The sequence below is a fragment of the Dipodomys ordii genome, unplaced genomic scaffold (genome assembly GCF_000151885.1).
Source record: "Dipodomys ordii isolate 6190 unplaced genomic scaffold, Dord_2.0 Scaffold58, whole genome shotgun sequence".
Taxonomy (NCBI): domain Eukaryota; kingdom Metazoa; phylum Chordata; class Mammalia; order Rodentia; family Heteromyidae; genus Dipodomys; species Dipodomys ordii.
The window spans coordinates 5,827,812-5,855,760 of NW_012267274.1; the positions used below are offsets into that span (position 1 = coordinate 5,827,812).

A 27,949-nucleotide genomic window follows, 5' to 3' on the forward strand; every position below is an offset into this window, starting at 1 on the left:
GTCTCCTGACTCCACCAGGACGCCCTGGGGTCCGATGCTAGGCAGGGTCAGCGGTGAACAAACTAACACACAAGCGCATCGAGGGAGGATCCGATGGCGCCGAGCCTCCAGAGTGAGGGAGCCGGGCTGTGCGCGGGCCCGTGGGCCCGTGGGCTCGGGCCCTGCCGGTGCCTGTGCCTGGCCGGGGGCGGGGGGAGTGCTGTGGGGGGCAGGACGGATGGACAGAGCTCACGTTTCACATCAGCCAGGACAGCCAGGCTGGAATCCCAGCTCTGCTCTGTGCTGGCTATGGGACTGGGGCAAGCTCCACTTCAATCTGCAAAATGGGTGTCACTGGTGTGGCGGCCAAACAGAACTGTGTGAGCTTACACATCTGGCCGGGGCCTGGAGAGCTAAGCATTCTAAAAGAAAGGAAAATTAATCAATGTATTTATTTTATTTATTTCTGTGGGATGTGGGGCTTGAACTCAGGGCCTAGCGCTGTGCCTGAGCTCTTTTGCTCCAGGCTAGCCGTCTATCACTTGGAGCCACAGCGCCACTTCTGGGTTTTTTGGTGGTTAATTGAAGATAAGAGTGACATCGGCCTTTCTGCCCAGGCTGGCTTCAAACTACACGATCCTCAGATCTCAGCCTCCTCAGTAGCTAGGATTACAGGTGTGAGCCACCAGTGCCTGGCAATAGATGGTTTTTGTTGTTGTTGTTGTTTTGTCAGTCATGGGGCTTGAACTCTTCTTGCTATAAAGCACTGAGTACCTCTTACCTCCGACTCCCCTCCAGTTTTCTCCGCCTTTCCCTCCACCTCCTTCTTTGAGGGTCTGATGGACACTCTAGGTGGAACCCATGTCTTCATGTGGTCACATTACATAGAATTATGTAGTAAGGAGCCACAGTATGTTTTTTTTCCTTAGTCAGTCATGGGGCTTGTACTCTGGGGCTGAGCATTGTCCCTCAGCTCTTCAGCTCAAGGTGAGCGCTCTACCACTTGAGCCACAGCACCACTTCCGGTTTTGTGGTGGTTTCTTGGAGATAAGAGTTTCATGGACTTTCCTGTCTGGGCTGGCTTTGAACCATAATCCTCCTGAGTGGCTAGGATTACAGGTGTGAGCCACTGGTGCCCAGCCACACTATGTTCTTTGAACATACTTTTACCATGTAAAAAAGAAGTCAATTTGAAAAACAAAACACCTGGGCCAGGCACCAGTAGTTGGTGCCTTAACCTAGCTACTCAGGAGGCTGAGCGCTGAGGGCTGTGGACAGAAAAGTCCATGAGACTCTTATTTAAATCTCCAATTAACCAGCAAAAAGTTAGAAGGAGAAGTATGATTCAAGTGGTAGAGAGACAGCTGTGAGCAAATAAGCTAAGGGCAGCATCCAGGCTGAGTTCAAGCCCCCTCCCAGGACGCGCACAAAACAACAAGAGTAGCAGAGCTGACGGCAAGGACCCAGCTGTGGTAAAAGCTGGAATATTTCTGATGGTGAAGTGTTGGGGAACACTGAGAACAAACAAGGGGGTTCGTGTGTGTGCTGACCTTCACACAGCTGATCCCCAACACGGGCCAGCACGGGGCGTCCTGCAGCGGGACGGGCCCCGGCCGCCTGGCATCACACCTGGCCAGGCCTCGGGCACCAGGCGGCCAGATGACCCTCACTGAACTCTGCCTCACCCTCCTAGAGGGGCTGCCTGAGACTATCAATAGCCACAGCATCCACCTCAGAGCCCAGTGGCTCCTGGCCCCTCAGGCTTCTGGGTCCTGGGACACGGATGGTCCTCCACCCGCTCCCTGGAAGGAGAGCTGCCATCGAGGATTGGGGCTCCGTGCGCTGAAGCAATGCCTGCGTCTGGGCAGAGCCCCGGGCACCTGTGAGAGAGGCAGCGAGCGGAGGCCAGAGCTGCCCTGGGCAGCGGTGCTTGTCCGCGCCAGCTTGTGGTCTCCGCGTACTGAACCTGGGGACCCTGGGGAGTTGGCAGATTTACTATCGGTGAAGGGCAATAATCGCGCCAGGAGGAGCAATTATCGCCAAATCATTTAGGATTTAAAAATCACTGGCAAGAAGATGGAGGTCAGGAGGTGCGCTGTCATGGGAAATAAAACACTCCACCTGTCAGGCCCGGGCTTCACTTCCTTTCTGACTGCAGTGGTAGGGGGGAGTCACAGAGCCAAGAGGTTGGACATGCACAGAGGCTGGATATCCAGATAGCCGCGGGACGCCACCATGGGCCCCTGGTTCTAAGGCAGAGCCACCGCTCCCCTTAGATGCAGCCTGCATGCTGCGTCTCTCTGCTCCCAGCTGGGTACAGGAGGACACAGCCCAATGGTGCAATGCCCTGGCAGGCAAACATTTCAGAGCCTGGCAGCCCGGGACTCCGCTGGCTGTGTGCAGGGTTGGGTAGGGACGGAGGCCCAGCTCAGCCTCTGACCTGCAGCCCCGAGGAGTACAATCCCACGTGTCATCAGACCACCAGCTCCCCGAGAAACTCACAAGTGGTTCAACGTTTCCTCCATGGACAGGTACATTCCATCACAAGGAACGGTGGTGACACAGCCAAATGCAAGGAGCATTATTTTCCAAGCAACAAGAAACAACAGCGTGAGTTAGGATGAGGGGCCACAAGTCCCCTCACAAACTACTAGGCAGGAAGGCAAACTGACAAACCGTCTGAAGTTGAATGTACATCATGACCATGCCAACAGGGTCCGTGGCAAAGCAGACAGGTACAGGAGGATAGCACGCAAAGGTGTTGGATATATAAGCAGGAGTTTGGAAACCACCTAGCATCCGACAGTAGGACATGGTAAAGAACATAATGAGCATCCATCTGGTGGACTACGATGCAGTCACAAAAATTACTCAGAAAAAGCACCAAGAAAGTTATTCACAACAGAATAATGAAGGGAAAAATCAAGGGTACAGTCGTTCATGCTTACAATCCCAGTTATTCAGAAGCAGAGATCAGAAGGATCACAATTTGAGGTCAGATCAGGCAAGAGAGTCCATGAGACTCTTTATTTTCAATTAACCACCAAAAAGCCAGAAGTGGAGCTGTGGCTTAAGAGGTAGAGCAGCAGCTTTGAGTGAAAAAGCTAAGGGACAGCGCTCAGGATCTGAGTCAAGCCCTGTGCTGGAACACACATTTAAAAAAATGTTTTCAAGAGCATGTTATACTATGAAAGGAGACAAGAAGACCTGAGATTTACTTTAAATTATGACAGGAACTAGGCATGGTAGCATATGTCTGTAATCCTAGTGCTTCAGAGTCCAAAGAAGGAAAACTTTTGAGACTAAAATAAAAAACAAAACAAAACACCACAAACAAAAAAAGGTGCCCTGTTTTCTTTGCAGCACTGGATTTGAACCCAGGGCCTCAGGCCATGTTAGATAGGAACTCTACCATTCAGCCACATTCTAGCACTTTTTGCACGGCTTGCCTTTGAGATAGAGTCTTGCATCCTGCCTGGGCACACATTTGGACTGTGGTCCTCTATTTTCCACTTCTCACTATAGCTGCGACGCAGTGTGCGCCTCCATGCCCAGCATCTTCAATTGAGTCTTATGGACTTTTCTTCCTGAGTTGGCCTGGAACTATGATCCTCTCTATCTCAGCCTCTTCACATGGCTACTCTGGGTACGAAGGGGGTACTGTAAACTTTTTGCCTGGGCTGGCCTCAAACTGTAATTTTCCCAATACTAGTCTCCCAAGTAGCTAGAATTATAGGCATGAGCCACTGGTGTCTGACTAAAAAGACATTTAAGAGAAAGTAAACAGTTTATATGTGAAAAAATCTAGTCAGCACAAAACAGAGACACTTGTACACCCATATTTACTGTAGCAGTACTCATGATGGGCAAGCCAGGAAATCAGCAGCTGAATGGATAAAGTAAATGCAGGGTCTATACACAATGGAGTATTAGTCAGCCATAAACAAGACTACTATGATGTCACTTTCAGGAAATGAATGGAACTGGAGAACATTATGTTACATGAAATAAGCCAGATTCATGTTTTCCCTCATATGTAGAATCTAGATTTTAATAAAAAGACAGAAAAGGAGAAAAAAGACTATTTGAGAAGAGGAGGCGGGCTGGGAGAGAGTGATGGAGGCAGGTGAGTGACTAGACCTGGTGTTCATGTATGAAAACAGCATAGTGAGCCTGGGCACGTTGTACAACTAATCCAGGCTAAGAAGAAAAGAAAGGAAGCGTGCGGGCAGCGCGTGGCTGGCGGACACTGGGCAGCTTACCGTCTCACCACGCACTTGCGCGTAGGTTTGACATCCGTGCAAGACAAGAAGTTGGGTCTTCTTACCTGGTGGGCTTCCACGCCCATTGCCTGCAGGGCGGAGTTGAAGAACTCAGGGGACGGCTTCCCTACCACCTCGGCCTCCACACCACAGGCATACTGGAGAGGCAGGACAGCACAGGTGTGAGGCTGAGGACACGCGTGTGTCCCAGTGTGTCCCCCAGAGCCAAGGGAGCATGTGAACACAGCTCACCCGCAAGGGCATCACCACTCCACTCGGGCTGCCGGGGACTCTGGCACTCCTCTTTCTCTCTGTCTCCCCCCTCCCCTCCCTCTCCCTCCTTTTCCCTCCCTCTCTGTCTGAACTGGTCCTGGGGCTTGAACTCAGGGCCTGGGCACAATCTCTGAGCTTTTTTGCCCAAGACTGGTGCTTTACCACTTGAGCTAGAGCTCTACTCCTGGCTCTCTCGTGGTCAACTGGATTGGAGATAAGAGCCTCATGGACTTTCCTGCCAGGGCTGGCTTTGAACCCTGATCCTTAGATCTCCGGCTCCTGAGTAGCTAGGATGACAGGTGTGAGCCACGAGCGCCCAGCTGCTTCTGTTCTCTTGTCCCTGTCTAATTTTTTTCCTAGTGCACCTCTAGCCCTGTCATGGCGCTCCTGCGAGCCCAAGGGCTCCTCCTGCCCCGCTGGCCATCCTTCCCACAGGTACGGAGGGAGGGGGAGAGGGGGAGGGGGGAGGTTGCATGGCCCTGAGGCTGACCTGACCTGCAAGGGGGCAGCTAATGCGACGGGGTCAGAGCAGACTCTGGAGCCTTGTAAGCTGAAGGGGGGGAGGGGGTGGGAAGGAAGCCAGGGAGGTCTCTGAGGGAGTCCAGCCCAACTGGCTGAAGAGGACCAGGGTCCAGGAGGCAGCCATGAGTCAGGAGGTGGCAGAGAGCAGGCTGGGGCACAGGCTGGGAGTGGGAAGGAAGGCAGCGTGGGGACATGGAGACAGACTGCGTGGCTGGAAGCCCCTGTGGGAACACCTTCTTTAAAGCAGGAAAGACCATGCACACACGGAGCCCACCCTCTTCTCCACAAAGCCTGGGAACACCTTCTGGGGCAGCCCTGGAGAGGGCATGGCGCCCGTACCTCGAGCGCCTTCATGTAGGCTCCGACGTCCAGCATCAGGCCAGAGGTCTCCTTGTAGTAGCGCCTGCAAGAGAGCCGAGGGAGGAGGTGAGCCGAGGGAGGAGGTGAGCCGAGGGAGGAGGTGAGCCGAGGGAGGAGGTGAGCGGAGGGAGGAGGACAGCAGGTGAGCATGGACGCGCGGAGGCCTCGGCAGAGCCTGGGGCCAGCAGCTCGGCATACCATGGGTCATTCAGTCTCAGTGACCCTCGGGCCATCTGGGGACCCTGATGCAATGATCAGCCAGGGTCCCCAGGGGACAGACGACCCAGGTGCTCACACACAGAAACACAAGTGGCCTGTGTCTGAGACAGGGCGGCAGGCCCCCAGAGACCGTGGTGAACCCCCAATGGCTAATCATTAACCCTTGAAGAACCACCTGAAGAAGAAAACGCCGTTCCGCAGCACCCTGCTGAGGTCAGGCGAGCCGCTCACAGCTCACAGAGCCGGATGCTTCCACAAGCAGACAAGACCCTCTGCCTTCCCAAGGCAGCGCGCAGGCCCGGCCGGCTCCGCCCCACGTTGGAACTGGGCCTCAAGGCACCTCCCGTCCCTGTCACAGGGCGGACCAGACCTGGGGCTCCGAGCAAAGCCATTTGGGGTCGGAGGAGATGTGAGTCAGCCATGCTGCTCCTGAAGCGAGTCCTGAAGACAGGACTCGCTGACGACCAAGAGGAACAAAGGGATTGGGGTCTGCCACCTGCCATGTCAGGGTCCCCTCTGTCCCGGTCCGCAGAGTTAGGGGCCTTCACTAAGCCCAGGTCCAGAGCCCAGAGACCGGAGAGGTGGCACACCTCAGATCCGGATGCTCACTTCGCTTTCCAGCAGTGGCTGTGGCTGCTCAAGCGGAGGCGCGGACCCCGGCCTGCCACCTGTCAGTCACCCGGGGTCCATGTGCCCCGGCTGTGGGCATCTCCTGTCTAGTGACCCCAGCCCACAGGCCTATAGTGGTGCCTTGTTTCTCTTCCTAAATCCAGAATTCAGACATTCATCTTGCATTTTCTACAGCCTCAAAAAATGTTTCCACCCATTACTTAGGAGGCTGAGGCGGAGGCCTTGAGTTTGAGACTAGCCTAGCCTACCTTGCAAGAACTTATCTTAGAAGGAAAAAAGGAGCCCACGGTGGAGGGGGGCACTGGTGGCTCAGGCCTATAATCGTAGTGGACAGCCCGGGGACTGAGAGACAGAGAGGACTCAAAGGGGAGCCCTGGGATGGGAGGAAGTTACCTCACCAAGAGGAAGGGGAGGGAGCAGGCCTGGGGCCATCTTGGAATCTGCTCTGCTGGGGGCCACAGTGAGCCCTCACAGCCCCACCCTCTACCCCCTGCTCATGGGATAGGAAGTTTGGGGGGCTATAGCGGGCCAGAAAGGTTAGAGCCAGGAAGGGCCTCTAAAGAAAGAGCACGGCAAAGTGGGTAGGCATGGGTGGGCAGAGGACAGAGGGGAGGACACAGGGGAGGGCAGAGGGCACCCAGCATGGGGGACGTTCACCCCAAAGCAAGTGGACACCTCCAAATCCAAACCAGCTGCTGTAACAGGCACAGCTATTGGGAGCTGGGGATTCAGGGGGCTTCTGGGTCCCTGGGCTGATCTGGGACCAGCTGGAGGCACAGAGTGCTGGAATCAGCCTCCCTCCTTAGCAAAGCCCTTGAAGAGATTCCAGGGCACAGCTCTGCTGGCTTCCTCTAAACCCATAGGACTTTCTTTGGGCACCAGTGGTTCACGCCTGTAATCCTAGCTACTCAGGAGGCTGAGATCTGACGATCCTGGTTCACAGCTGGACTGGGCTAGACAGTCCTTGAGAGTCTTATCTACAATGAATCAGCAAAAATGGAGAAGTGGATTTGTGGCTCAAGCGGTAGAACGCCAGCCTTGAGCAAAAACACTAAGGGACAAGCCATGAATTCAAGCCCCAGTACTAGCACAAAACAAACAGATAACTTGGACTTTCTTGCACCTGGATCTAGTTCCGGATTGTGTGGCTTACACTATACAACCCCAACCTTGCCCTTGTTAGGGTCATTTTTAGAGTCCAATGTCAAAATCAGCCCTGTAGTTTATTCTTTAACTGGGTCGGGGTTGGCTGAAAAGGACCCAGGGTTTTTAGTCACTGGGAACACAAAAGGCCATCCAAGCTGACCACTGGTCTGGACCACTGTTCAGAAGTGCGGTAGAGGCCGGATCAACTTCTCGGCTTCCTGCACACACAGTCCCAGCAGCCTGGCCAGGCCCCACGGGCGCCCCCATAAAGGAGGCCCGATGGACCCGGGGAGAGTGGGCAGTCAGATCGGGTTTTCTGCTTCATTCTCCTGCTGCTTCCCACCCTCCAGCAGAGCCTCCCTGCAAAATGACCACTTGACCTTTCGCAGAAGAGCCATTAACCTTCCATAGTCTGTCTCATAAACAGCTTAATTTTCTGATGGCGGCATGACAGAAGAAATTACAAAGCCAATTCCCACCCTGGGTCCAAACAGATGCCAAATGTAAATCACTCCAGCGGGTGCTCGGGCCTCCCCGCCCCCAGGCCCACCCCAGCAGAGCTCCAGCCCAGCCTGGCACTGACAGCAGCTCCTCGGGGCCCTTGGGCTGCCCTCAGCAACTGTGACCCCTCTAAAAGCTGCTGGCTCTGACACGCCCACCCTGAGCTCAAGACAGAAGCCCAGTGTCCAGAGCCCCAGCCATCTTGTACTGCCCCACGTCTGCCTCTGAGCCACCAAGGGCCACACGCCGAGCACAAGGCCTCCATCTTCCTTCCTCCCAACAGCATACCTATGTCACGACGACCCATACTAGATGGTTAATTTTATGCCCATTTCTTTGGGCCATGGTGGTTAGAGAGGAGATCAAATACGATTCTGCTTATTTCTGTGAAGATGGCTTTTGGATGGAATTGATGTTCAAATCACTGGAGTCTGGGTAAAATAGATTTTACCCAGTCCATGGAAGGAGCTCGCAGAGCAAACTGATCTCCTGGGAGCAAGAAGAGTCCTCCAACGGAGGGCCAGCGGCGGCTCTGCCCAGAACCTCAGGCCGCTCCCTGTGCTGCAGATGCCGTGCCTTCCCCACCTCCTCTAGCTCTCGTGCTTTCCTCCCTCTCCTCCTCTCCCCCGCCTTCTCCTTTACATCCCTATTTGAAGAGCTCTGATTAGTACAGGACCTGTTTCATTTCTAGGGTAAGCATACTACAAACACGAGAAATTTTCAGCCTCTAAAAATACATACATGTCTGTCCTCTCTCGGCCCCCAATCCTCCTGACTCAGCCTGCCCTCTCTCCTATGCTCACCCCATTTTATTGACATCCAGTCCTAGCTGCAGTCATGACAGTGTTGACACAACACTATGGTTTGGTTTTGTTTTTTAAAAGGAGACAAAAGAAGGTTAAAGACTGTGCCCAGAGGCTCGGCCATCGTCCCAGCTATGCAGAAGATGTAAGTAAGAGGATCTCGGTCCACAGACAAAAGCATGAGATCCCATCTGAAAAATAACTAAAGCAAAAACAGGACAGGCACGTGGCTCACGGTGGCAGACACCTGCCTAGCAAAGGCCAGGCCCCAAATGCAAACCTCAGTCCCGCCAAAGAAAAAGAAAAACAAAACACATCAAAGCCTGGCCACACCACCTGAAATCAGTATCTGGAGCTGTGCCTGGGCACTGTTACCTGCTTTAGACTTTGGACACTCAATATTTGGCCTGAGAACTTCAGGGCCTACATCTGCATGGACGTCCCTAGCCTCTCTGAGCCCAAGGTCTGCTTGATCAAACCAGTTCCTGCAGCTTCCTAAAAAGTTATGTAGAGAAGGAAGGAGGGGAAGGAGGGAAGGAGGGAGGGAGGAAAGGAGGGGAAGGAGGGAAGGAGGGAGGGACGAAAGGAGGAAGGAAGTGAAGATGGAGAAGGTCACCCATGCCATGTCCTTGCCTGTGTCCTCTGTTTGGGTCAAGGACCACAGCCACTGTCCAGAGCTGCCTGGAACCACTCACCCTTTTCCTAGGGATATGAGCACCGGGGTTTCCAGCTCCATGAGCACTTGGAAGGCCTTGTTCATGTTCTGATAAGAAAAGCCTTCGCCAGCATCCGCAATCACAACACAGTTAGGGTTGGATGTGTCAATATGATCAAATTCTGAGCGGACTCCTGAAAGGGGGTGAGAGAGAGAGAGACAGAGAAAGAAAGAGACACGGAGAGAGAGAGAGAGAGAGAGAGAGAGAGAGAGATTAATCCAGAGACAACCCAGCTCCAACCAGGGGTACTTTCTGCATGTCAGGTCTACCCTTTTACTCTTCTTTCTCTCTCTTCTCTCTCTTTTTCTCTCTATCCTTCCTCTCTTCCTCCTTCCCTCCCTCCCTCCCTTCCTTTCTGCAGGTACTAGAACTTGAACTCAGGACCTGTACCTGAACTTTTCCCCTCAAGGCTGGTGCTCTTATCATTTGAGCCACATCTTTCTGACTTTTTGGTGGTTAACTGGAGATAAGAATATCATGGATTTTCCTGACTACGCTAGCTTCAAATCATGATCCTCAGATCTCAGCCTCTAGAGTAGTTAGGATTACAGGAGTGAACCAGCAACTAACATTTTTCTTTTTGTTTTCTCAGTCATGGGGCTTGAGCTCAGGCCTGAGTGCTGTCCCTGAACTCTTTTACTCAAGGCTAGTGCTCTACCACTTTAAGCCAAAGTGCCACTTCTGGTTTTCTGGTGGTTAAATGGAGCTGAGTCTCATGGCCTTTCCTCCCCAGACTGGCTTTGAACAGTGATCCTCAGATCTTACCCTCCTGAGTAGCTAGGAATATAGGCGTGAGCCACAGGCGCCTAGCTAGCTTTTCTGAACGGGAACTACCACAAGAAGTGGACAAGGAAGGGTGGTATTCTCCACGCCTATACATAGGAACTTAGTAGTAAAAGGCTGGATCCACTCCTGGGTCTCGCCCCTCAGTTCTGTAGCTCAAAATGCAGGCAGGAAACGCAGAGCCTTAGAAGGAAGCCTGGAAATATGCCTGTGGTAGAGCCACAGCTGGAGGGGGCAGGCTCTGGCAGGAGGAGAAAGCAGGCCGCTTGCAGCGCTGAGGCGTGGTTTGCTGGCCTCTGACACAATTCAGGAGAATGCACACACATGTCCGGAGAAGGCTGCCCCCCCCACCCCGCAAGCCCGTGTGAAAAGGGCCTCTCTACTTTTCCCTCTCCCATTTCAGTTAACACAGGGAAAGTTGCAAAGATAAACCGAGTCACTGATTTTATGTCATCTTTTCTAGGAAAAAAAATGTTCTTTTTTTTTTTTTCCTCAGTATTAGAAGTTGACTGCCTTGATTCAAAAAATTGAAGTAGTGCATACTGATGGCTTAAGCCTGTCATCCTAGCTACTCAGGAGGCTGGGATCTGAGGATTATGGTTCAAAACCAGCCTGGGGAGGAAAGTCCGTGAGACTCCTACCTCTAATAAACTATTCAGAAAAAGCCAGAAGTGGGGCTCTGGCTCAAGTGGTAGAGTACTAGCCTTGAGCAAAAGAAGCTCAAGGACATCCTGAGTTCAAGCCCTAGAACTGGCAAAATAATAATAATAATAAGAAGAAGAAGAAGCATAATAAAAACTTGAAGTAACCAGATGCCAGTGGCTCATGCTTGGAATCTTAGCTACTTAGAAGGCTGAGATCTAAAAATTGTGGTTTGAAACCAGCCCAGGCAGGAAAGTCCGTGAAAGTCTTTTTTTTTTGGGGGGGGGTGTCCGGTCGTGGGGCCTGAACTCGGCCTGAGCGCTGTCCCTCAGGTCTTCAGCTCAAGGCTAGTGCTCTACCACTTGAGCCATAGCACCACTTCAGGCTTTTTAATTTTTTTTTCTGCTTATGTGGTGCTGAGGAATCGAACCAGGGCCTCATGCATGCAAGGCAAGTGATCTACCACTGAGCCACCTTCCCAGCCCCCTCTGTGAGAGTCTTATTTCCAATTAACCACTAAAAGCTGGAAGTAGAGTTGGAACTCAAATGGTAGAATGCTAGCCTTGAGTGAAAAAAGCTAAGGGACAGCACCCAGGCCCTGAGTTCAACCAGCGCGCGCATGCGCACACACACACACACACACACACACACACACACACACACACAATTGATGTAGCCACAGTGATGCTACTTCCTGCCCACCAGAATGCCAAGAGTGAAAAGAACAAACATCACCTAGTGCTGGTGAGGACAGAAAAGTGTCTAATAGTCCAAGCCCCTAGAAAAGGGGAGGCAGTTTCTTATAAAACTAAACATGCCCTACCATATGACCCGTCAATTCTGCTCCTAGGTATGTGCCCTAAAGAACCGAACAGGATTGTTTACTGCAGACTTATTCATGATGGCCTAAAACTAGGGAACTCAGGACCCACCATGGTTAAACATACTGTACTACACTCATTCTCTGTGATCCCCCCGCAACAGGAAGAACACCCCGACACATGCAATAATACAGTGTCTAGCTGGGCATGGTAGCTCAAGCCTGTAATCCCAGCTACTCAGGAAGCAGCAGGTAGGAGGATCAAAGTCCAAGGCCAGCTCTGGGCAAAAACATAAGCCCTTATCTGAAATATAACTAAGAAAACAAAGAAGGGCTGTGAGTGTGGCTCAAGTGGTAGAGCATCTGCCTACCACACACAAGGCCCTGAGTTCAAGTGGTAGAGCATCTGCCTACCACACACAAGGCCCTGAGTTCAAGCCCCAATACTGGCAAAAAAAAATTTTTTATTTAACTCCAGTGTGAAGACACAGGTACATCTACTGACGACAGACCCAGTTCCTCACAGGGGCAGGGCATCGGCCTTCCCTCCGTCCTCACAGGCTCCGCTGGTTGCCTGTTTGGGCCCTTGAATAAAACCATTCCCGGGCCTCCATGCTATACCAGGTCTAGCAAGCCTTTTCTGGTTGTTGGGAAGGGAATTTCTTTCTAAAGACGCTGGCAGAAATCCTAGCCCACAGAGAAAGGACTTTGAGAAACAAGATGTTGAAAGGCTGGGCACGTTGCCCTTGACTGGTGCCAGGACTGAGTCCCGCCTTGGACCCTCCCCATGAGCGCCCTGCTCCTCTGCTGGTTCTCCTCAGCCTTGCCTCCGCCCAGCGGTTTGTGCAACAGAAACGTCAGGTGCAGAGAAGGAAGGAAGAGAGCTCGGTGGACATCCAGAGCAGTGTCCTGAACTCCAAAGCTCTGCTAAGTAACATCTCGAGACTACTGCTCCTTCAGCTTTGTTCCCAGGTACCAGTGGCTCATGCCTGTAATCACGGCTACTCAGGAGGCTGAGATCTGAGGATCTCAGAGGAGGAAAGCCCATCAGACTTTTCCCTTCAATTAACCAGCAAAAAAGCAGAAGTACAACTGTGGCTTAAGTGGTAGAGTCAGCCTGGAGCAAAAAGAAAAGGCTAAGGGACAGCACCCAGCCCAGGTGCTGAGGCTGTGAGTTCAAGTGCCAGGACCAGCACACACATAAAAACATTAAAAAAAAAATCTTCCCCCTAAGGGTGGAAGAGCTCGTCTTGAATTCAGGCGTTCAGATAAAATCTGGACTCAACCCTTGTCCCTTCAGCCACTTACCATCTGAAGAGTGGGGCTAAGGTAACAAATGAAGCCCAGCCCTCAATCTAGCCTTTCCAGTCCTTCTTCTGTCTTTTACGAGGAACTAGAATTTGTCTTCCAGGGGCACCCTGGCCCCCTTGGTTCAGCCTAGGTCAAGACATACCGTCTTGGGCTTCCCTACCAGGGCCATCCGCGGCAGCCTCCTATGACTGGTCGAGGTTACCGGCTGGATGGGGCCCGGCCCTCCCCCATCCCACCCCCGCCAGCGGGCGGCGCCGCGACCTCTCTGCCCCGCAGGCCCTCGAGTGTCTTGGCAGAAGCCAGGTGTTCACCCAAGTGTCCTTTAGGTGAGAGCCGAGGCCCTCTCCCCATCCCCGCCCTGGGAAGGTGCCCAGCCTACCGTCGTGGATGAGCAGGTGCGGGCGAAGGCCTCGCTCCTTCAGGATCTGGCAGGTGGCCGGGGCCGGGGCGGTCACCTCCCCCTCGGAGATGTCAAATCCCAGCCGCCGAAGCACCGCCACCAGCTCCGCCCGCGACTTCTGCGACTCGTTGGTACAGAATCTCACCTTCAGCCCGGACTGCTTCAGTCTGGAGTGGGAAATGCAGGGAGCGTGGTCAGAGCACGAGCGTGGCGGGCAGGCCAGGCCCTGCGGGTCCTGGGGTGGCCTGACTATTACAGGTGTGTTCACACTGAGCGTCCATGGCGGTGCACACACGTTCTCAGGGGACCCCGGGCCACACCCACCCCCTTCCTATCCACCCTCACGAGGCTGAAACACCTGCGACTCCCACGTCCCCCTCACCTCAGCCAGTGCCTCTTCCTCTGGCTGGGCCACCTGCACCAAGTGTCCCCCCCCCTCCACTGGCCATCCTGTTTGGCCTGGAGGCATGGCTCAAATGGTAGTGTGTGTCGGCCTTAAAGCAAAAAAGCTAAGCGAGAGCAGGAGGCCCTGAGTTCAGCCTCAGTACCAGCACAAAACAAAACAAGAAGCTCTAGCAAAATTAGCCAACTGTAAGGCTCACCCAGTGTTCTCACGGAGGAGAGGAAGCTCCCGCCCCAGGGCCAGAGGCCCCACAGAAGCTTGCAGGCCACCGCCAAGCAGGTGTGCAAGCCCCACCCTTTCAGGTAAATGGGAGGTGGAACTAGAAGATGAGGCTGGAGTGGAAGACAAAAGGCCGGAATAAGAGAGGTACCCACCCATGGCTGAGTGCTGACTCTTTAGAGTTTTTGCTCAAGGCCGGCACTGAACTACTTGAGCCACACCTCCACTTCCAGATTGTTGCTGGTTAACTGGAGACAAGAGTCTCATGGACTTTTCCTGCCCAGGCTGGTTTCAAACGAGGATCCTCAGATTTCAGTGTCTGAGTAGCTGGGACTACAGGCGTAGCCACCAGTGCCCGACCATGACACACTTTTCCTTTCTCTATAACATCAGCACCTCCAATGTCCAATGTCCATATCTGATTATGGTCCTCCCTTGTCCAAATGCCCCATGAGTGGAATGGAGTCTGTTCGGTCCACCAGGGCTTGGCACATACAGGCCCGTGACAAACGTTTGCTGAATAAACAACCAATGGAAGAGTCTAAATGACCTCATCTGCGGTTTCCCAGAAGCAGTCTGGATCATGTAGCTCCCTCTCTTGAGCCCTTACAGAACCTCTAGGTCCTCCTGGCCCTGGAGTTGCCAGGTTAAATTTAGGAAGGAATCCAAAGATTCTCTGACAGCAGAGTGAATGCAGACAGAGCTGCTGCCCATGTCTTCTCCAGCCCAGGTGATTCATTCCTTTCTTATTATTTATCTTTCCTAATCAGAGGTTTATGAATGATCAATTACACTTAGTGGTTAATTGCCCTTCATAAAGATAGCTTTTTTTATTTTTAAATTAGCCAGTTAATATATTGTCACTAATAGCATCACGTTGTATGGAGCGGACAGATCTTCATTGATTGGCACCTGCAATGTGTGATTCACACCCAAGTTAATGGAGCAGTTGAGTGAAGAAGTGCAGGGGGTCCCAGGGGACTAATTACTGCTAATGAGCGACGCTGTGACCTTCCCAGAACAGTGAGCAATTGGTGGGACAGCGAGATGGCAGAGCCTCACATCTGTCACTCCAAACACACCTTCAGATGCAAGCGGGAATAAGCCACACAACTCACTTGGTGACACTGGTGGCGGTCTCCCTCGAGACCCCCAACAGAAGTTTGTCTAAAACAGACACCTCCCAAATCAGAGTGTTGGGGATGAGCCCTGCCCCTGGGCAGGATGGTGGGGTGCCCTTTCTCAGGCCGTTCCTAAGGGCTGCCAGTCATGTCCCTTTTTGAAGTGCCACCCCCAAGCAGGCTCTGAATTCTTCCCTTCTTAAAATTCTCGTGTTGGCGTGAACTCGGGGCCTTACGCTTTCACTTGTTTTTCCCTTCTCAGGGCTAGCACTTTACCACGGAAGCCACAGCTCCACTTCCAGCTTTTTTTTTTTTTTTCTAGTTCATTAGAGATAAAGAGTCCTATGGACTTTTCTGACCAGGGTGGTTTTGAGCCACAATCCTCAGATCTCAGCCTCCTGAGAAGCTAGGGTTCCAGGCGTGAACCATTGGCAGCTGGCGGTCAGTTTAATACTTTAAGTGAATGAGCATAATAAAAGTAATCACCAATATTTCTAATAATCAGCCTGGGTACCTGGAACTTTAGGCAGCGCCTCCAACACTAGAGGGCCACTGCCTTAACAGTATACCCCTGCTCTCAAGTGCCATCACCAAGTTCCAGCTGTCTGGTGAAGGAGACCGTGAGGAGAACCAGCATTCTCGCTGAAGAGACACAAAAACGGAGGCTCGAGGGCAGAGGCCTGACTGGGCCACAGAGGGTTACGCTCAAAGCCCTCTGCTGTCTGCAGAGAAGCATGCAGGCCCTTGAGGGGTGGGCAAAAGCCCCAGAATTCTCAAATAAGACCCTGTGCCCTGCTCAGCACCCAGCCTGCCCAGCTGGCTGTCTGAAGCAGGGGAGAGGCACCCATGGGCCACACTGGAACATGTACCAGAGCGATAAATACGGAGATGGTGGGGGGCCCAGTGTGAGACCCCGTTATGGGCTGATGTACATCTCACCAAGTCCATATGTGGTTGTGGTTGGACAATTTTGAATGTGTGTGTGTGTGTGCACACATGCCTGCTGGTACTTGGGTTTGAACTCAAGAGCCTCACATTCTCATTTGGCTTTTTTGCTCTAAGCTGGTCTTCCACTTCAACCACAGCTCCACTTTTGGCTTTGTGTTGGCTAAGTGGAGATAAGGGTCTCTCAGATTATTCTTCCCCAGGCTGGCTTCACACTGCGATCCTCAGATCTCAGCCTCCTGAGTAGCTAGGATGACAGGTGTACCCCCTAGTACCTGGTAGCAATTTCCTTTTATGAGATTAAACAGAGTCAAGAGGCAGGAGCTCTGACATGATAGGACTTTGTCCTCATTAGAGAATGCCTGAGCCAGAGCCAGTGGCTCACGCCTGCAATCCTACCTACTCAGAAGGCTGAGATCTGAGGGTCATGGTTCAAAGCCAGCCTGGGCAGGAAAGTTCCTAACACTCTTACCTCCAATTAATCACAGGAAAAAAAGCCAGAAGTGGCACTGTGGCTCAAGTGGTAGAGAGCTAGCCTTGAGCAAAAGGAGCTTAGGGACAGAGTTCAAGCCCCAAGACCAAAGGAGGAGGAGGAAGAGAAAGGAGGAGGAGGAGGGGGAGGAAGAAGAGGGGGAGGAGGAGGAAGAGGAGGAGGTGGCGCTGCCTGAGGGTGCTGATTTGTGCTCCCTCTCCTCCCCTTTACCCCTGTCCCCATCCTTTTCTGATCTGACTCTTGTCTCTCTGTGCATGTGGGCCCTAAACAAACACACAGAAAGATGGCAGCTGTCTGCCAGCCAAGAAGAGGCCCTCACCAGGCACTGACCATGCCGACTTCTTGGCCTTGGTCCCCCAGCCTCTAGGGCTGAGAGACAGAACTGTGAGTTACCTAAGCCACAGTCAGTGGTGTCCTAGTATGGCAAGTGGATGAGCAAACCTTCACCTCTTAGGCTAGAACGCAAGAATTCCAGAACATCAGGGAGGCCTCTGCCCAAAGCGTTCCAAAGCGCTGCAGAGGGCCCATGGAGAGGCACACCCTTCAGGATGGGCTGTGTTGTCCCTACCCCACCACCCAGGGTCCTTGAAGGAAGGGGGTCTCAGGCAGGGCAACCCAGTAACCCCCTCTGAAGCCAGCGTGTGGCCTTGCACACTGACCCTTCTCGAGGCCCCCCACTTTCTGCAGTCCCACTGGTTCTTTGAACTGACCTTTACCTCGTCCCTCAGGCCAGGACGCGCCTCTGAGTGACAGCGTCGCCTGGTGCAATTACTGTGCATCAGATGAGCCGGTCCCTTACAAATCACCTCGGACTTTACACATCTGCTGGCTGTCGGCATCTGCCAGGGGCGCTCACCCGAAAATAATGAAAACCCTCTCATTACTGTTCCGAGGCAAGTGAGTGCTGGGACAATTATTGGACAGCAGAGTGACCTTGGGATGGCTCCCAGCCCGTCCGCTCTGGCTTCCCAAGGGCTGGCAAGTGGGAGAGCTGGGGCGCCCAGGGAGTCTGGGCACAGCCAGGAGGCTGCCAAGGAAGGGGCTCGAGACATCTTACCACAGGGTCCCCTTGCTTTCCCCTAGCCCTAGCACCTGACAGCTTTATCTGACCCAGAGTCCCCTCAGCACGGAGTCACTGAACTGACTTTCTCTGTCCCTGAAAGCTTTCCCATGTGTCCCTCCACGTGAAAGGCTGCCCCTGCCCGGACCAAGGCAGAGCCCCCTCACCGGCCTGGCTCTGGGGGTGGGGGTCACCTGGACCTCCTTCCTTCTACTCCTCTACCAGCTCTGGGCTCCTAGAGGCCAACTGTGACTTCCCCAGCACCCCCTTCACCCCCCACTTAGGCCCCAGGATCAGGCACCTTAGGAGGAGAGGGACCAGAGGAGTCCTAGGGGCATCTGCACATGACCGGCCCCCATCCCTGGAGACCAGAGCCTCAGTTTACCAACACAAGCCCCTGTGTGGGGACGTGGCGCAGTGGGAGGGGAGCAGCAGGCCTAGAGGCCTAGGGTCTAGAGGTCAAAAGAGGTGAGGGGAAGAGGGGCTATAGAAAGTGCTGGCAGGGCCACTACCCTGGGGCCAGTGCCCTTGGTACATTCAGAGGGCTAATGGGGTGCCGCCTGGCCCCCAAAGTGAATGAATCTCAGATCTACGAAATGGCAGTTCAAGAGCTCACTGGGGTCCAACCCTGGCAAGGTTACTGCACGGAGATCACCCGGGTGCTGCCAAGAATCCTGCCCCAAACATATCTGATATGATACCCAGATGATACTCAGCATGGCGGGTGCTTAACAGAGCGAAGCACTGAATGAATCCGAATCCCGGGTGTGATGGGCTTGCCTGGGAGGAGAGAAGTCCGAGTCCCCCTCCTTCACCAGGGCGAGCTTCCAGTGGGAGTGTCATGGCTCCCTCCTCGCTGGTCCTGCCATGGGAGCGGGGCACAAGCTCTGTGCCTGCGTCTGCAGAGAGGGGAAAGGACGTGAACAGCATCTCCAGGTCATGGTGAAGGGAGGCGTGGGCCGCAGGCCCCAGGGCCCTGAGAGGTTTTGAACAGCAGGCTTCTTTGGCAGCACTGCCATCACCACTGGTCACTGCTAACTCTGAGATCTTGGGTTTGTTGCCCTTTAGAAACAGCAATGAAGACTGGAAATACATTTGGAGCCAGGTGCCAGTGGCTCACATGGGTATTCCTAGCTAGTCAGGCTGAGACTGGAGGGTAGCAGTTCAAAGTCAGCAGAAGTAGGCAGAAAAGCCCACAAGACTCCATCTTCCAAAAATAACCAGCAAAAAGCAGCTGGAGGTGTGGCTCAAGTGGCATACTAGTGGAACAAGCTGGGGTCAGGGGCTACTTGTGCCAGGAACAGCCATAGGGCTTTGCCAGAATAGAGTCAGGCTGTCTTCCCGGCTGCCGCCTGACACACACCATTGGTGGCTGGGTGTCCACCGCCAGCCTCTTGGGGTCCCTGAGTACCAGGCCTGGCCTAAAGTGGGCCAGTAGAGGTACCTGGCTTCTGGCTCTCGAGGCTGCATGCCAGAGAAATAATCAAAGCTGGCATGGAGAGAAACTATGAACCCCTCACCACTCACCCTGGGGCCCTGAACAGCAAAAGGCACAGGTCACGGCCTTGGCCATGAACTCAGCTGGGCCTCATCCTCCTTCCCACTAGGCAGATGGCCAGCTGTGGCCCTATCCGGTCCCTCCCCAAGCTGCAGAGACAGCACTGGGCAGCAGCATACCCCTGCATGGTCAGAGTCCAAGGTCTGGGCAGAGGGAACAGCAGGGCCCGGTGACCAGGGCCTGGCTGAGCCTCTTAATCCAGGCCAGCAGTCCGGTATCCTCAGTGGGACAGTAATGAGGTTCAGCTGACTTGGACAGGCAGCTAGCCAGCACCCTGCTGGTCCACGTGAGCCTTCCCCATGCTGGTACCAACTCACCTGCCTGCACAACCCCCTTCCAGAGTGTTCCCATGCTGTGCCTGAACCACTGAGCTGAGATCTCAGAGACACAAGAGGCTGTAGCATTCATTTCACAGTGCCCAGGAGAGGGTCTGCAGACTGTCTGACCAACGAGGCTCACTTCATAGAGGGAAAGACTGAGGCCTGGAGACACTCAGGGGCCTGAAGCCGGCTGGAAGCTAATGGATAAACTTCCTGCTCACTAGCTGGTAGTCTGTCCTCCTGACTGCACAGGTCAGGCTGCCCAGTACCAGGCATCCCGAGGACAAGGGGGGAACTGGAGAAGGGAGCAGATGTGAAGCTTCTCACCTGATCCTCTCCAAGCCCAAGCCCAGGGTCCAAGCTACCAGACAGGGCTGTCATGGAAAACCATATTTAAAGAGAGACATTTAGTTGGGTGTCAGTGGCTTACACCTGTAATTCTAGCTACTCAGGAGACTAAAATCTGAGGATCAAGGTTCAAAGCCAGCCTGGTAAAGAAAATCCATGAGACTCTCATCTCCAATTAACCAGAAAAAAAAAAAGCCAGAAGTGGAGGTGTGACTCAAGTAGTAGATTGCCAGCCTTGAGTGGAAAAGCTAAGGGGCAGTGCCCAGGCACTGAGCTCAGGGCCCAGTAGTAGCACACACACAAAAGATGCCTATGGAAGGCACCTGACACACGTCAAATGACCAGTGGAAGGCACTGGTGACTATAGTGTTCACATGACAACCACATCTCTGAGAAACTCTGTGCAGGTGGCCCTTCCAGACAGGTTCTATCTGTTGGAAGCTAACTGCTACAAGAAACAGTGGAAAAAAATAAAACTCAGAGGGCACCAGGGCACCTAGAGGTCAGCCAGGGAGAGAAGGGAGTGGGGCGGCCTGGCTCAGTGTATGACCAGACACGAGTACAGAGGAAGCCCTAACAAATGCTACTGTAGCCACCCGCTTGGCTTTATCCACATGTTCACACTGAGCCACTGGGACAATCTGAGAGGTGGGTTCATGTTCCCGCTCACAGAAGGGACCCAGATTATCACACCTGGGCAGAGTCAGGGTGAGGGGACTTTTCTGGTGGCCTCTTTTGTTATGTGAACCTGCAGAGAGTTCTATAATGGAAAGATGCTGCTTTGGGGGAGAGGGAGAGGGGGGCAAACCAGTCCCTCTTCAACACTTTCTGATCCTTTGGCAACGAAATGCTCCTTTAGCTTCTACATATGGAGTAAGTAAAATAGAAGAAAATATTTCACCTAATTCTCATGTGACATCAGCATTCTAGCAGGGCAGCAAGGCACAAGAAGACTGGGGAGCCAGGTGCTGTGGGCTCCAGCTGTGATCTTAATGACTTGGGAGGCAGAGATTAGGATAATCACAGATGAGGCCAGTTCAGGCGCCTGCTTGTCACCCCAGCTGAGCAGAAAGTATAAATAGGAGAATCATGGTCCAGGCTGGCCCCAGCATAAACTCCAGACCCTATTCAAAAAATAATTAAAGCAGGGCTGGTAAGGTGGCTCAGTGGTAGAGTGCTTGCCTTGCATACCTGAGGCCCTGGGTTCAGTTCCTCAGCACCACATAAGCACCAGAAATGGTTCTGTGCCTCAAGTGATAGAGTGCTAGCCTTGAGCTGAGGAGCTGAGGGACAGCGCCCAGGCCAGAGTTCAGGCCCATGAGTGACAAAATAAATAAATAAATAAATAAAGCACAAAGGGCTGGAGCATGGCTCAATTGGCAAAGTACCTACCTAGCAAGCACAAGACTCTTTCAAGTTCAAAACCTAGTACTATCCCCTTAAAAATGCTAAAGAACTGAACTTGAGGCCACATGCCAACTATGGGGCCTACTTGGATTGGAAACCAAGTTGACCGTAGTTCTAAGGTGACAGCTAAAGCTTGGTGACTTGTAAGAGGTGGCACCCCCTAGTGAAGACTGGCCCCACTCCACTTCTGGGAGTTTGACCCAAGTTGACCGTAGTTCTAAGGTGACAGCTAAAGCTTGGTGACTTGTAAGAGGTGGCACCCCCTAGTGAAGACTGGCCCCACTCCACTTCTGGGAGTTTGACCATATGTTCCACCTCTTCAAGCCTTAGACTCCTCCTACACACTGGATGGCACCTGGCCGGCCCCCGGCGATGTGAGACATCACCTACACCACACTGGGCCATCTGGGCATGGCGCTGCCAACACAGCCTCTGGACATCCTTGGGGGCTAGGGGTGGGTTGTGACTCCATTTGTGACCTCCAGGGGTACCTGTGCCAGACTCAGAGGAATCTGATAACACTGTTCCAGGACGCCCTCCCGGGCTGTTCTGAGTTCCGGTGGTGACCCCCGCTGACCTGGTATGAGAAAGCAGGCACAGGCAAAGCCGTGCTCAGCCCCCATCTGAGGACCCTCCGCTGCCCGCCTCCTCCTTCCCCCCCACCGGCAGGCCATGGGGGCTGTTGTGTTTGCTGTATTTTGTCTTATCAAAAATGGAGTGATAACCCAGCCCATAACTGCATGCCCATAGACTCAGCCACTGGGGAAGCTAAGGCAGGAGGTTCCTTTGAGGTTAGAAGTTCAGGTATCACTATGTTCTGGGAAACACAGTGAAATCTCTATTTTAAAAAAATGAGTAGGGCTGAGATGTAGCTCAGTGGCAAAGCGCTTGCCTAGCAAGTGTAACGTCCTGGGTTCGATCCCCAGTACCAAAGAAGAACAGACAAAAAAATACAGTTAAAAAAATGAGCAAAAAGTAATAACCAAAGTCAAACATTTGCATTTGATATATATTATCCATAGCTTTTTCACTTGGTATAGACAACATCCACATCATATACACCAATGGCAACATCAAACAGAGCTCTTTCATCCTTGTTCACAGCTGTAAGATTCTGCTGTCTAGACAAGCCACAGCTTATGTACTCAGCCCTTTTGACACACGCAGATCATTCTCAGCACCCATTTAAGCTAATCACACTGAAATGATACTGTGCAGTCCATCATGGTCATCAACAGCATCATCATCATCATCATCATCATCATCATCATCAGTCATAGTAGTAGTGTATGTGTGGTGTGTGTGTGTGTGTATGTGTGTGTGTACATGTGTGTTCCAGTACTAGGACTTGAACTCAGGGCCTGGGAGTTATCTCTGAACTTTTACACTCAAGAATGCTGGCACTCTACCACTTGAGCCACACCTCCACTTCCAGCTTTTTTCTGGCTAATTGGAAATAACAGTCTCTTGAATTTTCTTGCCTGAGATAGCTTCAAACCCCATTCTTCAGATCTCAACCTCCTGGGTAGCTAAGATTACAATTTAAGCCACCAGAACCTGGCAACCCCATCATTCTTCAAAACACATTTATGCTTTTCATCAGTTGATCACATGACAGGTCTAAATAGAGAAAATACAAATGACTCAATCACTGCTCTTTTGTTCTTGTTTTCAGTTGTGGGGGGATTCTCCCCCAAGTCTCATTGGGATAAATGCTCAGGTGTCTAGAGGGAGTTTGGGGGGGGAGGGATCCAGGTCTTTGTACTTTCAGAGAACACAGAGGACAGAAGCTGGAGGACCCTAGGGGTCACTCTGGGGCAATGTCTGGGATAAGGCCTATGACGAAGGACTTGAACTTTTCTCTGTGTTCAGGTACTTGTGACAACATTTACAAGGCAGCCATCGATCTTGTGAAACTCCCATGTTGACATTACAACATGAAAGCCGGAATCCGCTCCCCCGGGTCTGAAGACAACGGGGTCCACCTGTCAGGAGAGGGCACACAAGGGACAGTATACGTTCTCCACACACAGCCCTCGGCCAAGGTCTGGGCAGAGCCAGGACAGCTCCCATTGACGTAAAGCAAACTCAAATAAGCTGTCTCTGTGGAGGACATCTCTGTGGGGTCCCTTCTGCGGGGTCCGCTGGCTGGCCTGACCCAGGAGCCGGGCTGGATGGAGACAGTGGAATGAAGCTTGTCCAGCCCTCAGCCCGCACAACTGCTACTCTGGGGTCTTCCTTAAGGAAGACACTACCAGGGCAACAGAGCACTGAGGAGCACTAAGGAGCAGCGCCAGCCGGACTTCAGACAAAGCTCTGGTCTCCCGGCTCCAAGATGGGCTGGAGGCATCTGTGTTTTCATAGGGTCTCCAAGGCTTCCAGTCACTGGGACTGAGAGCTGGGCTATAGGTCTGGCTCAGAGCATGGAGGGGGGAGGGGAAGGGAAGAGGGGTCCTGAGTGGGAATTGCTTTATGAGGCTATGCTGAGGCGAGGCCAGGCCTGTTTCCTTCCGCCAGCAAGCCATGGGGCACCCTGGGAGGAGCCAGCAGATGTGCTTTAGTGGCTAAGACAGGATGCAGTAAATGTCCACCCACCTTTCACATGCAGATGCCCCCAGGCCATCCTGAGGGCCAGCCCCAAAGCCTGAGCCTCTGTGCTGCAGCCCCTGCTGAGCCTGGCCAGCCTCTGAATGGCTCCCCTCTGGGAGCCCAATCCGCCCAGGAATAGACTCAATAAAGGTCTGTTGTGGGGTGGAGGGGGGGACAGGCTGGTTACCGATGTCCACACAAGGCTTATAGCAGCTCTAGCAAGCAGAGGAGCAGGCAGCCTTGGGCTTGGACAAGCATGGATCTCCTACAACTCCCATGTCCCTGGGAAGATCTTGGCCTGGGATCTGCAGGACCTGAGCAGTAGAGATCAGCATCCCTGGGTTTCCATTTCTGGCAGGCTCTGGCTCTCTCCTTCCACCTGAGCCCAAACCAGGCAGGAGCTGTTCACTGCACCTGTTCCACTGTCACAAATCCCCCGTGCCTACAACAGAGTTGGTGGGGTACTGGAAGTGTTCAATGCACATTTGTTTGTGTGTGAGAAGACAACGAGTGGAATCATCTGGAATAAGGCTTGGCCCTTTCTCCACTTCTGCCAGGGCCAGAAATAGAGCCTCAGCCCTCACCTAGAGAAACACTCACCTTGTGGAAAGTCCACCCATGGATTCTGTCACTATGAATGATCTTGTTTTTAAAAGTTGAGCATGTTTGTGTACCAATGGCTCACATCTGTAATCCCAGCTACTCAAAAAGGCTGAGATCTGTGGATTGAGGTTCAAAGCCAGCCTGGGCAGGAAAGTCCATGAGACTCATATCCAATTAACTACCAAAAACTGGAAGTGGAGCTGTGGCTCAAATGGTAGAGCACTAACCTGAAGCAAAAAAGCTCAGGGGTAGTGCCCAGGCCCTGAGTTCAAGCTCCAATACTGGCACTTGCACACATGTGCAAGCACATGTACACACACACATACAGCTGAGCATGTTTTTCTGTGTACTTTCTGTTCCCTAATAAAAGAGGACTCTTTCAAGACCTCTAAGGAAAGTGGGGGGGGGAGTGGGGACAGTGGACCAATGGACCACCTCCCTCCTAGGTCTGCAGGATAAAGACGCTGCCGGGGAGGCAGAGCTGAGAAGCTGCCATGAAGTCTCATTTTCCCCGCAGAACCCCATTCTTCCTCTTTATTTGTGCCTCTGTAGCAGATGGTCTCACCCTGGGGACTTTCAGTGAGCCCTGAAGGGCTTCAAAGGAGGCTGGAGGGAACTGTGGGAAGCTGAGCTGCTGGAGCTGCCAACGCCACCCAGCCACCTGGATGCCCAGCGCCGTGTACCTTGGCACGGCCACCACAAAGGATTCTGTGAGAACCCAGGACTAGTTCTACCACCATAAAGGGAAAGTCCCCACAGTAAGTTCCAGAGGCAGGTGTATTATGCCAGAGGGAAAGGTCTGCTGGCCTAGGCCTCTGACACCTCACTTTAGACAGCTGTAATGGACAGGCTGCTCTGAGCCTGAGCAGGAAGGCTCAACCCTATGGAAGCCAAGCCTGCATGGAGCTGAAGAGAGAAAGTAGATGCTGACCATGGTCAGCAGTGTGGGTGCTGGGCTCTGTGGGTGCTAGCTACTCTGAGGCCATTCAGTGACAACTCCGCCAGGAAGCCTGTGTGGCTGGGAGCCAGTGGGAGTGACCTCAGAGGTCACTTGAGAGGCCCCTGTGGACAAGGTATCAGTGGGGAAATCACCAGGTATCACCTGGTCCTGAGACAGGGACACCAAGGTGTCTCACAGAAACCAGCACATCATTTCTCTGGCATCTAACAGCTCAAGAACATTTCCCAAATAGGAAATTACATTCCCAGAATGAAAGAGGCACCATGTCCCATGCTACTGGTTCAATATAATCCGTTTGTTCCTCCCCGCCCCAATATGTCTCTGTAAGCACATGTGAGTGTCTCATTATCTGTGCATGTGTTTATATTTCTCTCTGTGTATGTTTCTCTGTGTTATTTCTCTCTCCTCCCCTATCCTCCCCCGCAGAAGGCTCTTCTGCCTCTTCTACCCAGAAGACACTTCTATCCTCTTCTCACTAAGAGTTCCTTCTTCCTGGTGGCTCAGGGAAATGCCTTCTCCTTGGAGCTCTTCTTCTAGCCCAGGCCACTCACCCCATCAGATTACTCAGTGCCCTATCTTTACTTGCCTTATACCAGTATGTCAGGTTACTTGTGTGCAGAATACTGTCCACCTCAGTTCCAGACATGGACACACACACACACACACACCAAGCCCTAACTGCCTAGGTCACAGCTCTGGCTTCCTGCTCCCTCACACAAGAATACTTCACTGAAAGCACACAGCCCAGTGCCCTCTTCTCCAGTCCCACGGGGCCTCACACTGTGCCCTCTAGGTGACAGAGCCGGTCTAAAGCTTTGGGCTTAGTGGAAATGAATTTAGAGGCCAGGAAGGCAATTAGACATGGACTTCTGCCAACAATAACCGCCCACCCCAAGACCAGGGCATCTTCTAGAACCTGGCTACCTTTTATAGGTGCTCCCAAAGGCCAGGCCTCCCTTTTCTGAGTTCTCAGCCTCTCTGCCATCCCTCTTTGCACTATAGAGCAGTCTGGGTCCTTACCATCACACACACAGGGGGCGGGGAGCTCTGAGAAAGACCAAGGAGCTCCCTTACCTGCCACCTGTAAGTCAGGAAACTGAACTCCAATGAGGCCAGGCCACAAAAGCAGGATGCGCAGTCAGGCCACGTGCAGGGCAATGAGCCCTTCCCGACTGCCCACACACACCATTCTGCAGGACTCGCTGGGAAAGCCAAGGGCAATGACAAAGCCCGGGCCCAGAGGGGCCCACCGTGGGAGTGTCCTGCGCTGGCAAGGCTGGGCAAGCCAGGTGCCCTCCCCTGCATCTAAACCAACGAAGATCACCAGAATTAGACTGCACGCCACCTAGCAATTAAGGATTACTGCAATATGTGGCCACATAAGCATTAAGGAGTTATTTATGTTTTCCTCACTAGGCTTGGGGACTGTATTTCGCTCTTACAGTCCACCCCAACGCCGACTAGAAACAGCTCGACCGCTCAGCAGCGCAGGTACCTGATTGGTTCTCCAGCATCCCCGGCCTCGGGGCCGCTAGCACGCCGGGTGGGGCGGGGCCAGCCAGGGAGGGCGGGGCCAGCTCGGGGGTGGGAGGAACCCGCTCGGGGCGGGCGTGGTCGAGTCGGGAAGACGGGAGGGGCGGGGCCACCGGGCCCTCGGTCCCGCCCCCCTCGGCACGTCGGCTGTGCTAGCTAAACCGAGAGCTCGCCTCCGTCCCGCCTGCGGCCTACTCACCTCGCCACCGCCTCCACCGAGCCAGCGATCGGCGTGCCGCCATCCGCGCCGCTGTCGTACAGCACGCCCGAGATGTCGAGCAGCACCCCGCGCACGCCGGCCAGCCGTTCGGCCCACGCGGCCATCGCGTTCACAGCTCGCCTAGGACTCAGCGGTCCCTACCGGCTGAGCGCCCGCGGCCGTGCCTGCCGCGCAAGGCCTCCTGGGAAATGTAGTCCGGCGCGCGGGCCCCGCGGGCCGGGCGCAAACCCGGAAAGACCCAGCGCTGCTTTCGCCACTGCCGAACCTCGGTCCCCCGGGACGGCGCTGTTTCCTGGGAGCTTCCACCAGGATGTGGGTGGACGGAGCAAACCGCCGGGGAAGAGCTGACAGCTGTACATCTCAGAGCCGGTGTCGCTCCCCTGCCAGCGGGCGCCGCTGGGGAGGCGAGCCCGCCAACGCCCGTGGCCGCGCCAGGTCCGAGGAGGAAGCCCGCGGAAGGGGCAGGGGCGCCAAGTTGTAACGGGCAGCGGGGGAAACGCGGTGCCGGCGGACAGGAGGCCTGCGCACACACACTCACACACGGCAGACAGAAGGCCGGGTAACAGCAGTGACCGCGCTCAGACCGCGCCTGCGCACACACACTCACACACACATGGCAGACACGGAGGCCGGGTAACAGCAGTGACCGCGCTCAGACTGCGCGCACACACACACACACACATGGCAGACACGGAGGCCGGGTAACAGCAGTGACCGCGCTCAGACCGCGCCTGCGCACACACACTCACACACACTCACACGGCAGACAGAAGCCCTGGTAACCGCAGTGACCGCGCTCAGA

At 53.6% G+C, this 27,949-nt stretch overlaps 1 protein-coding gene across 1 annotated transcript in view; it reads right to left on the reverse strand.

The window, feature by feature from the left end:
- Positions 1 to 27,288, reverse strand: part of Lhpp (phospholysine phosphohistidine inorganic pyrophosphate phosphatase) — a 61,945-nt gene extending 34,657 nt beyond the window's left edge. The window contains exons 1-5 of the mRNA XM_013021908.1: positions 27,127 to 27,288; positions 13,347 to 13,534; positions 9,391 to 9,544; positions 5,376 to 5,439; positions 4,307 to 4,399 (exon numbers count right to left, since the gene is read on the reverse strand). Of these exons, the coding sequence (XP_012877362.1) occupies positions 4,307 to 4,399; positions 5,376 to 5,439; positions 9,391 to 9,544; positions 13,347 to 13,534; positions 27,127 to 27,251 (624 nt within the window). The 5' untranslated portion in view covers positions 27,252 to 27,288. The remainder of the gene's footprint in view (positions 1 to 4,306; positions 4,400 to 5,375; positions 5,440 to 9,390; positions 9,545 to 13,346; positions 13,535 to 27,126) is intronic.
- Positions 27,289 to 27,949: the final 661 nt, after the last annotated feature.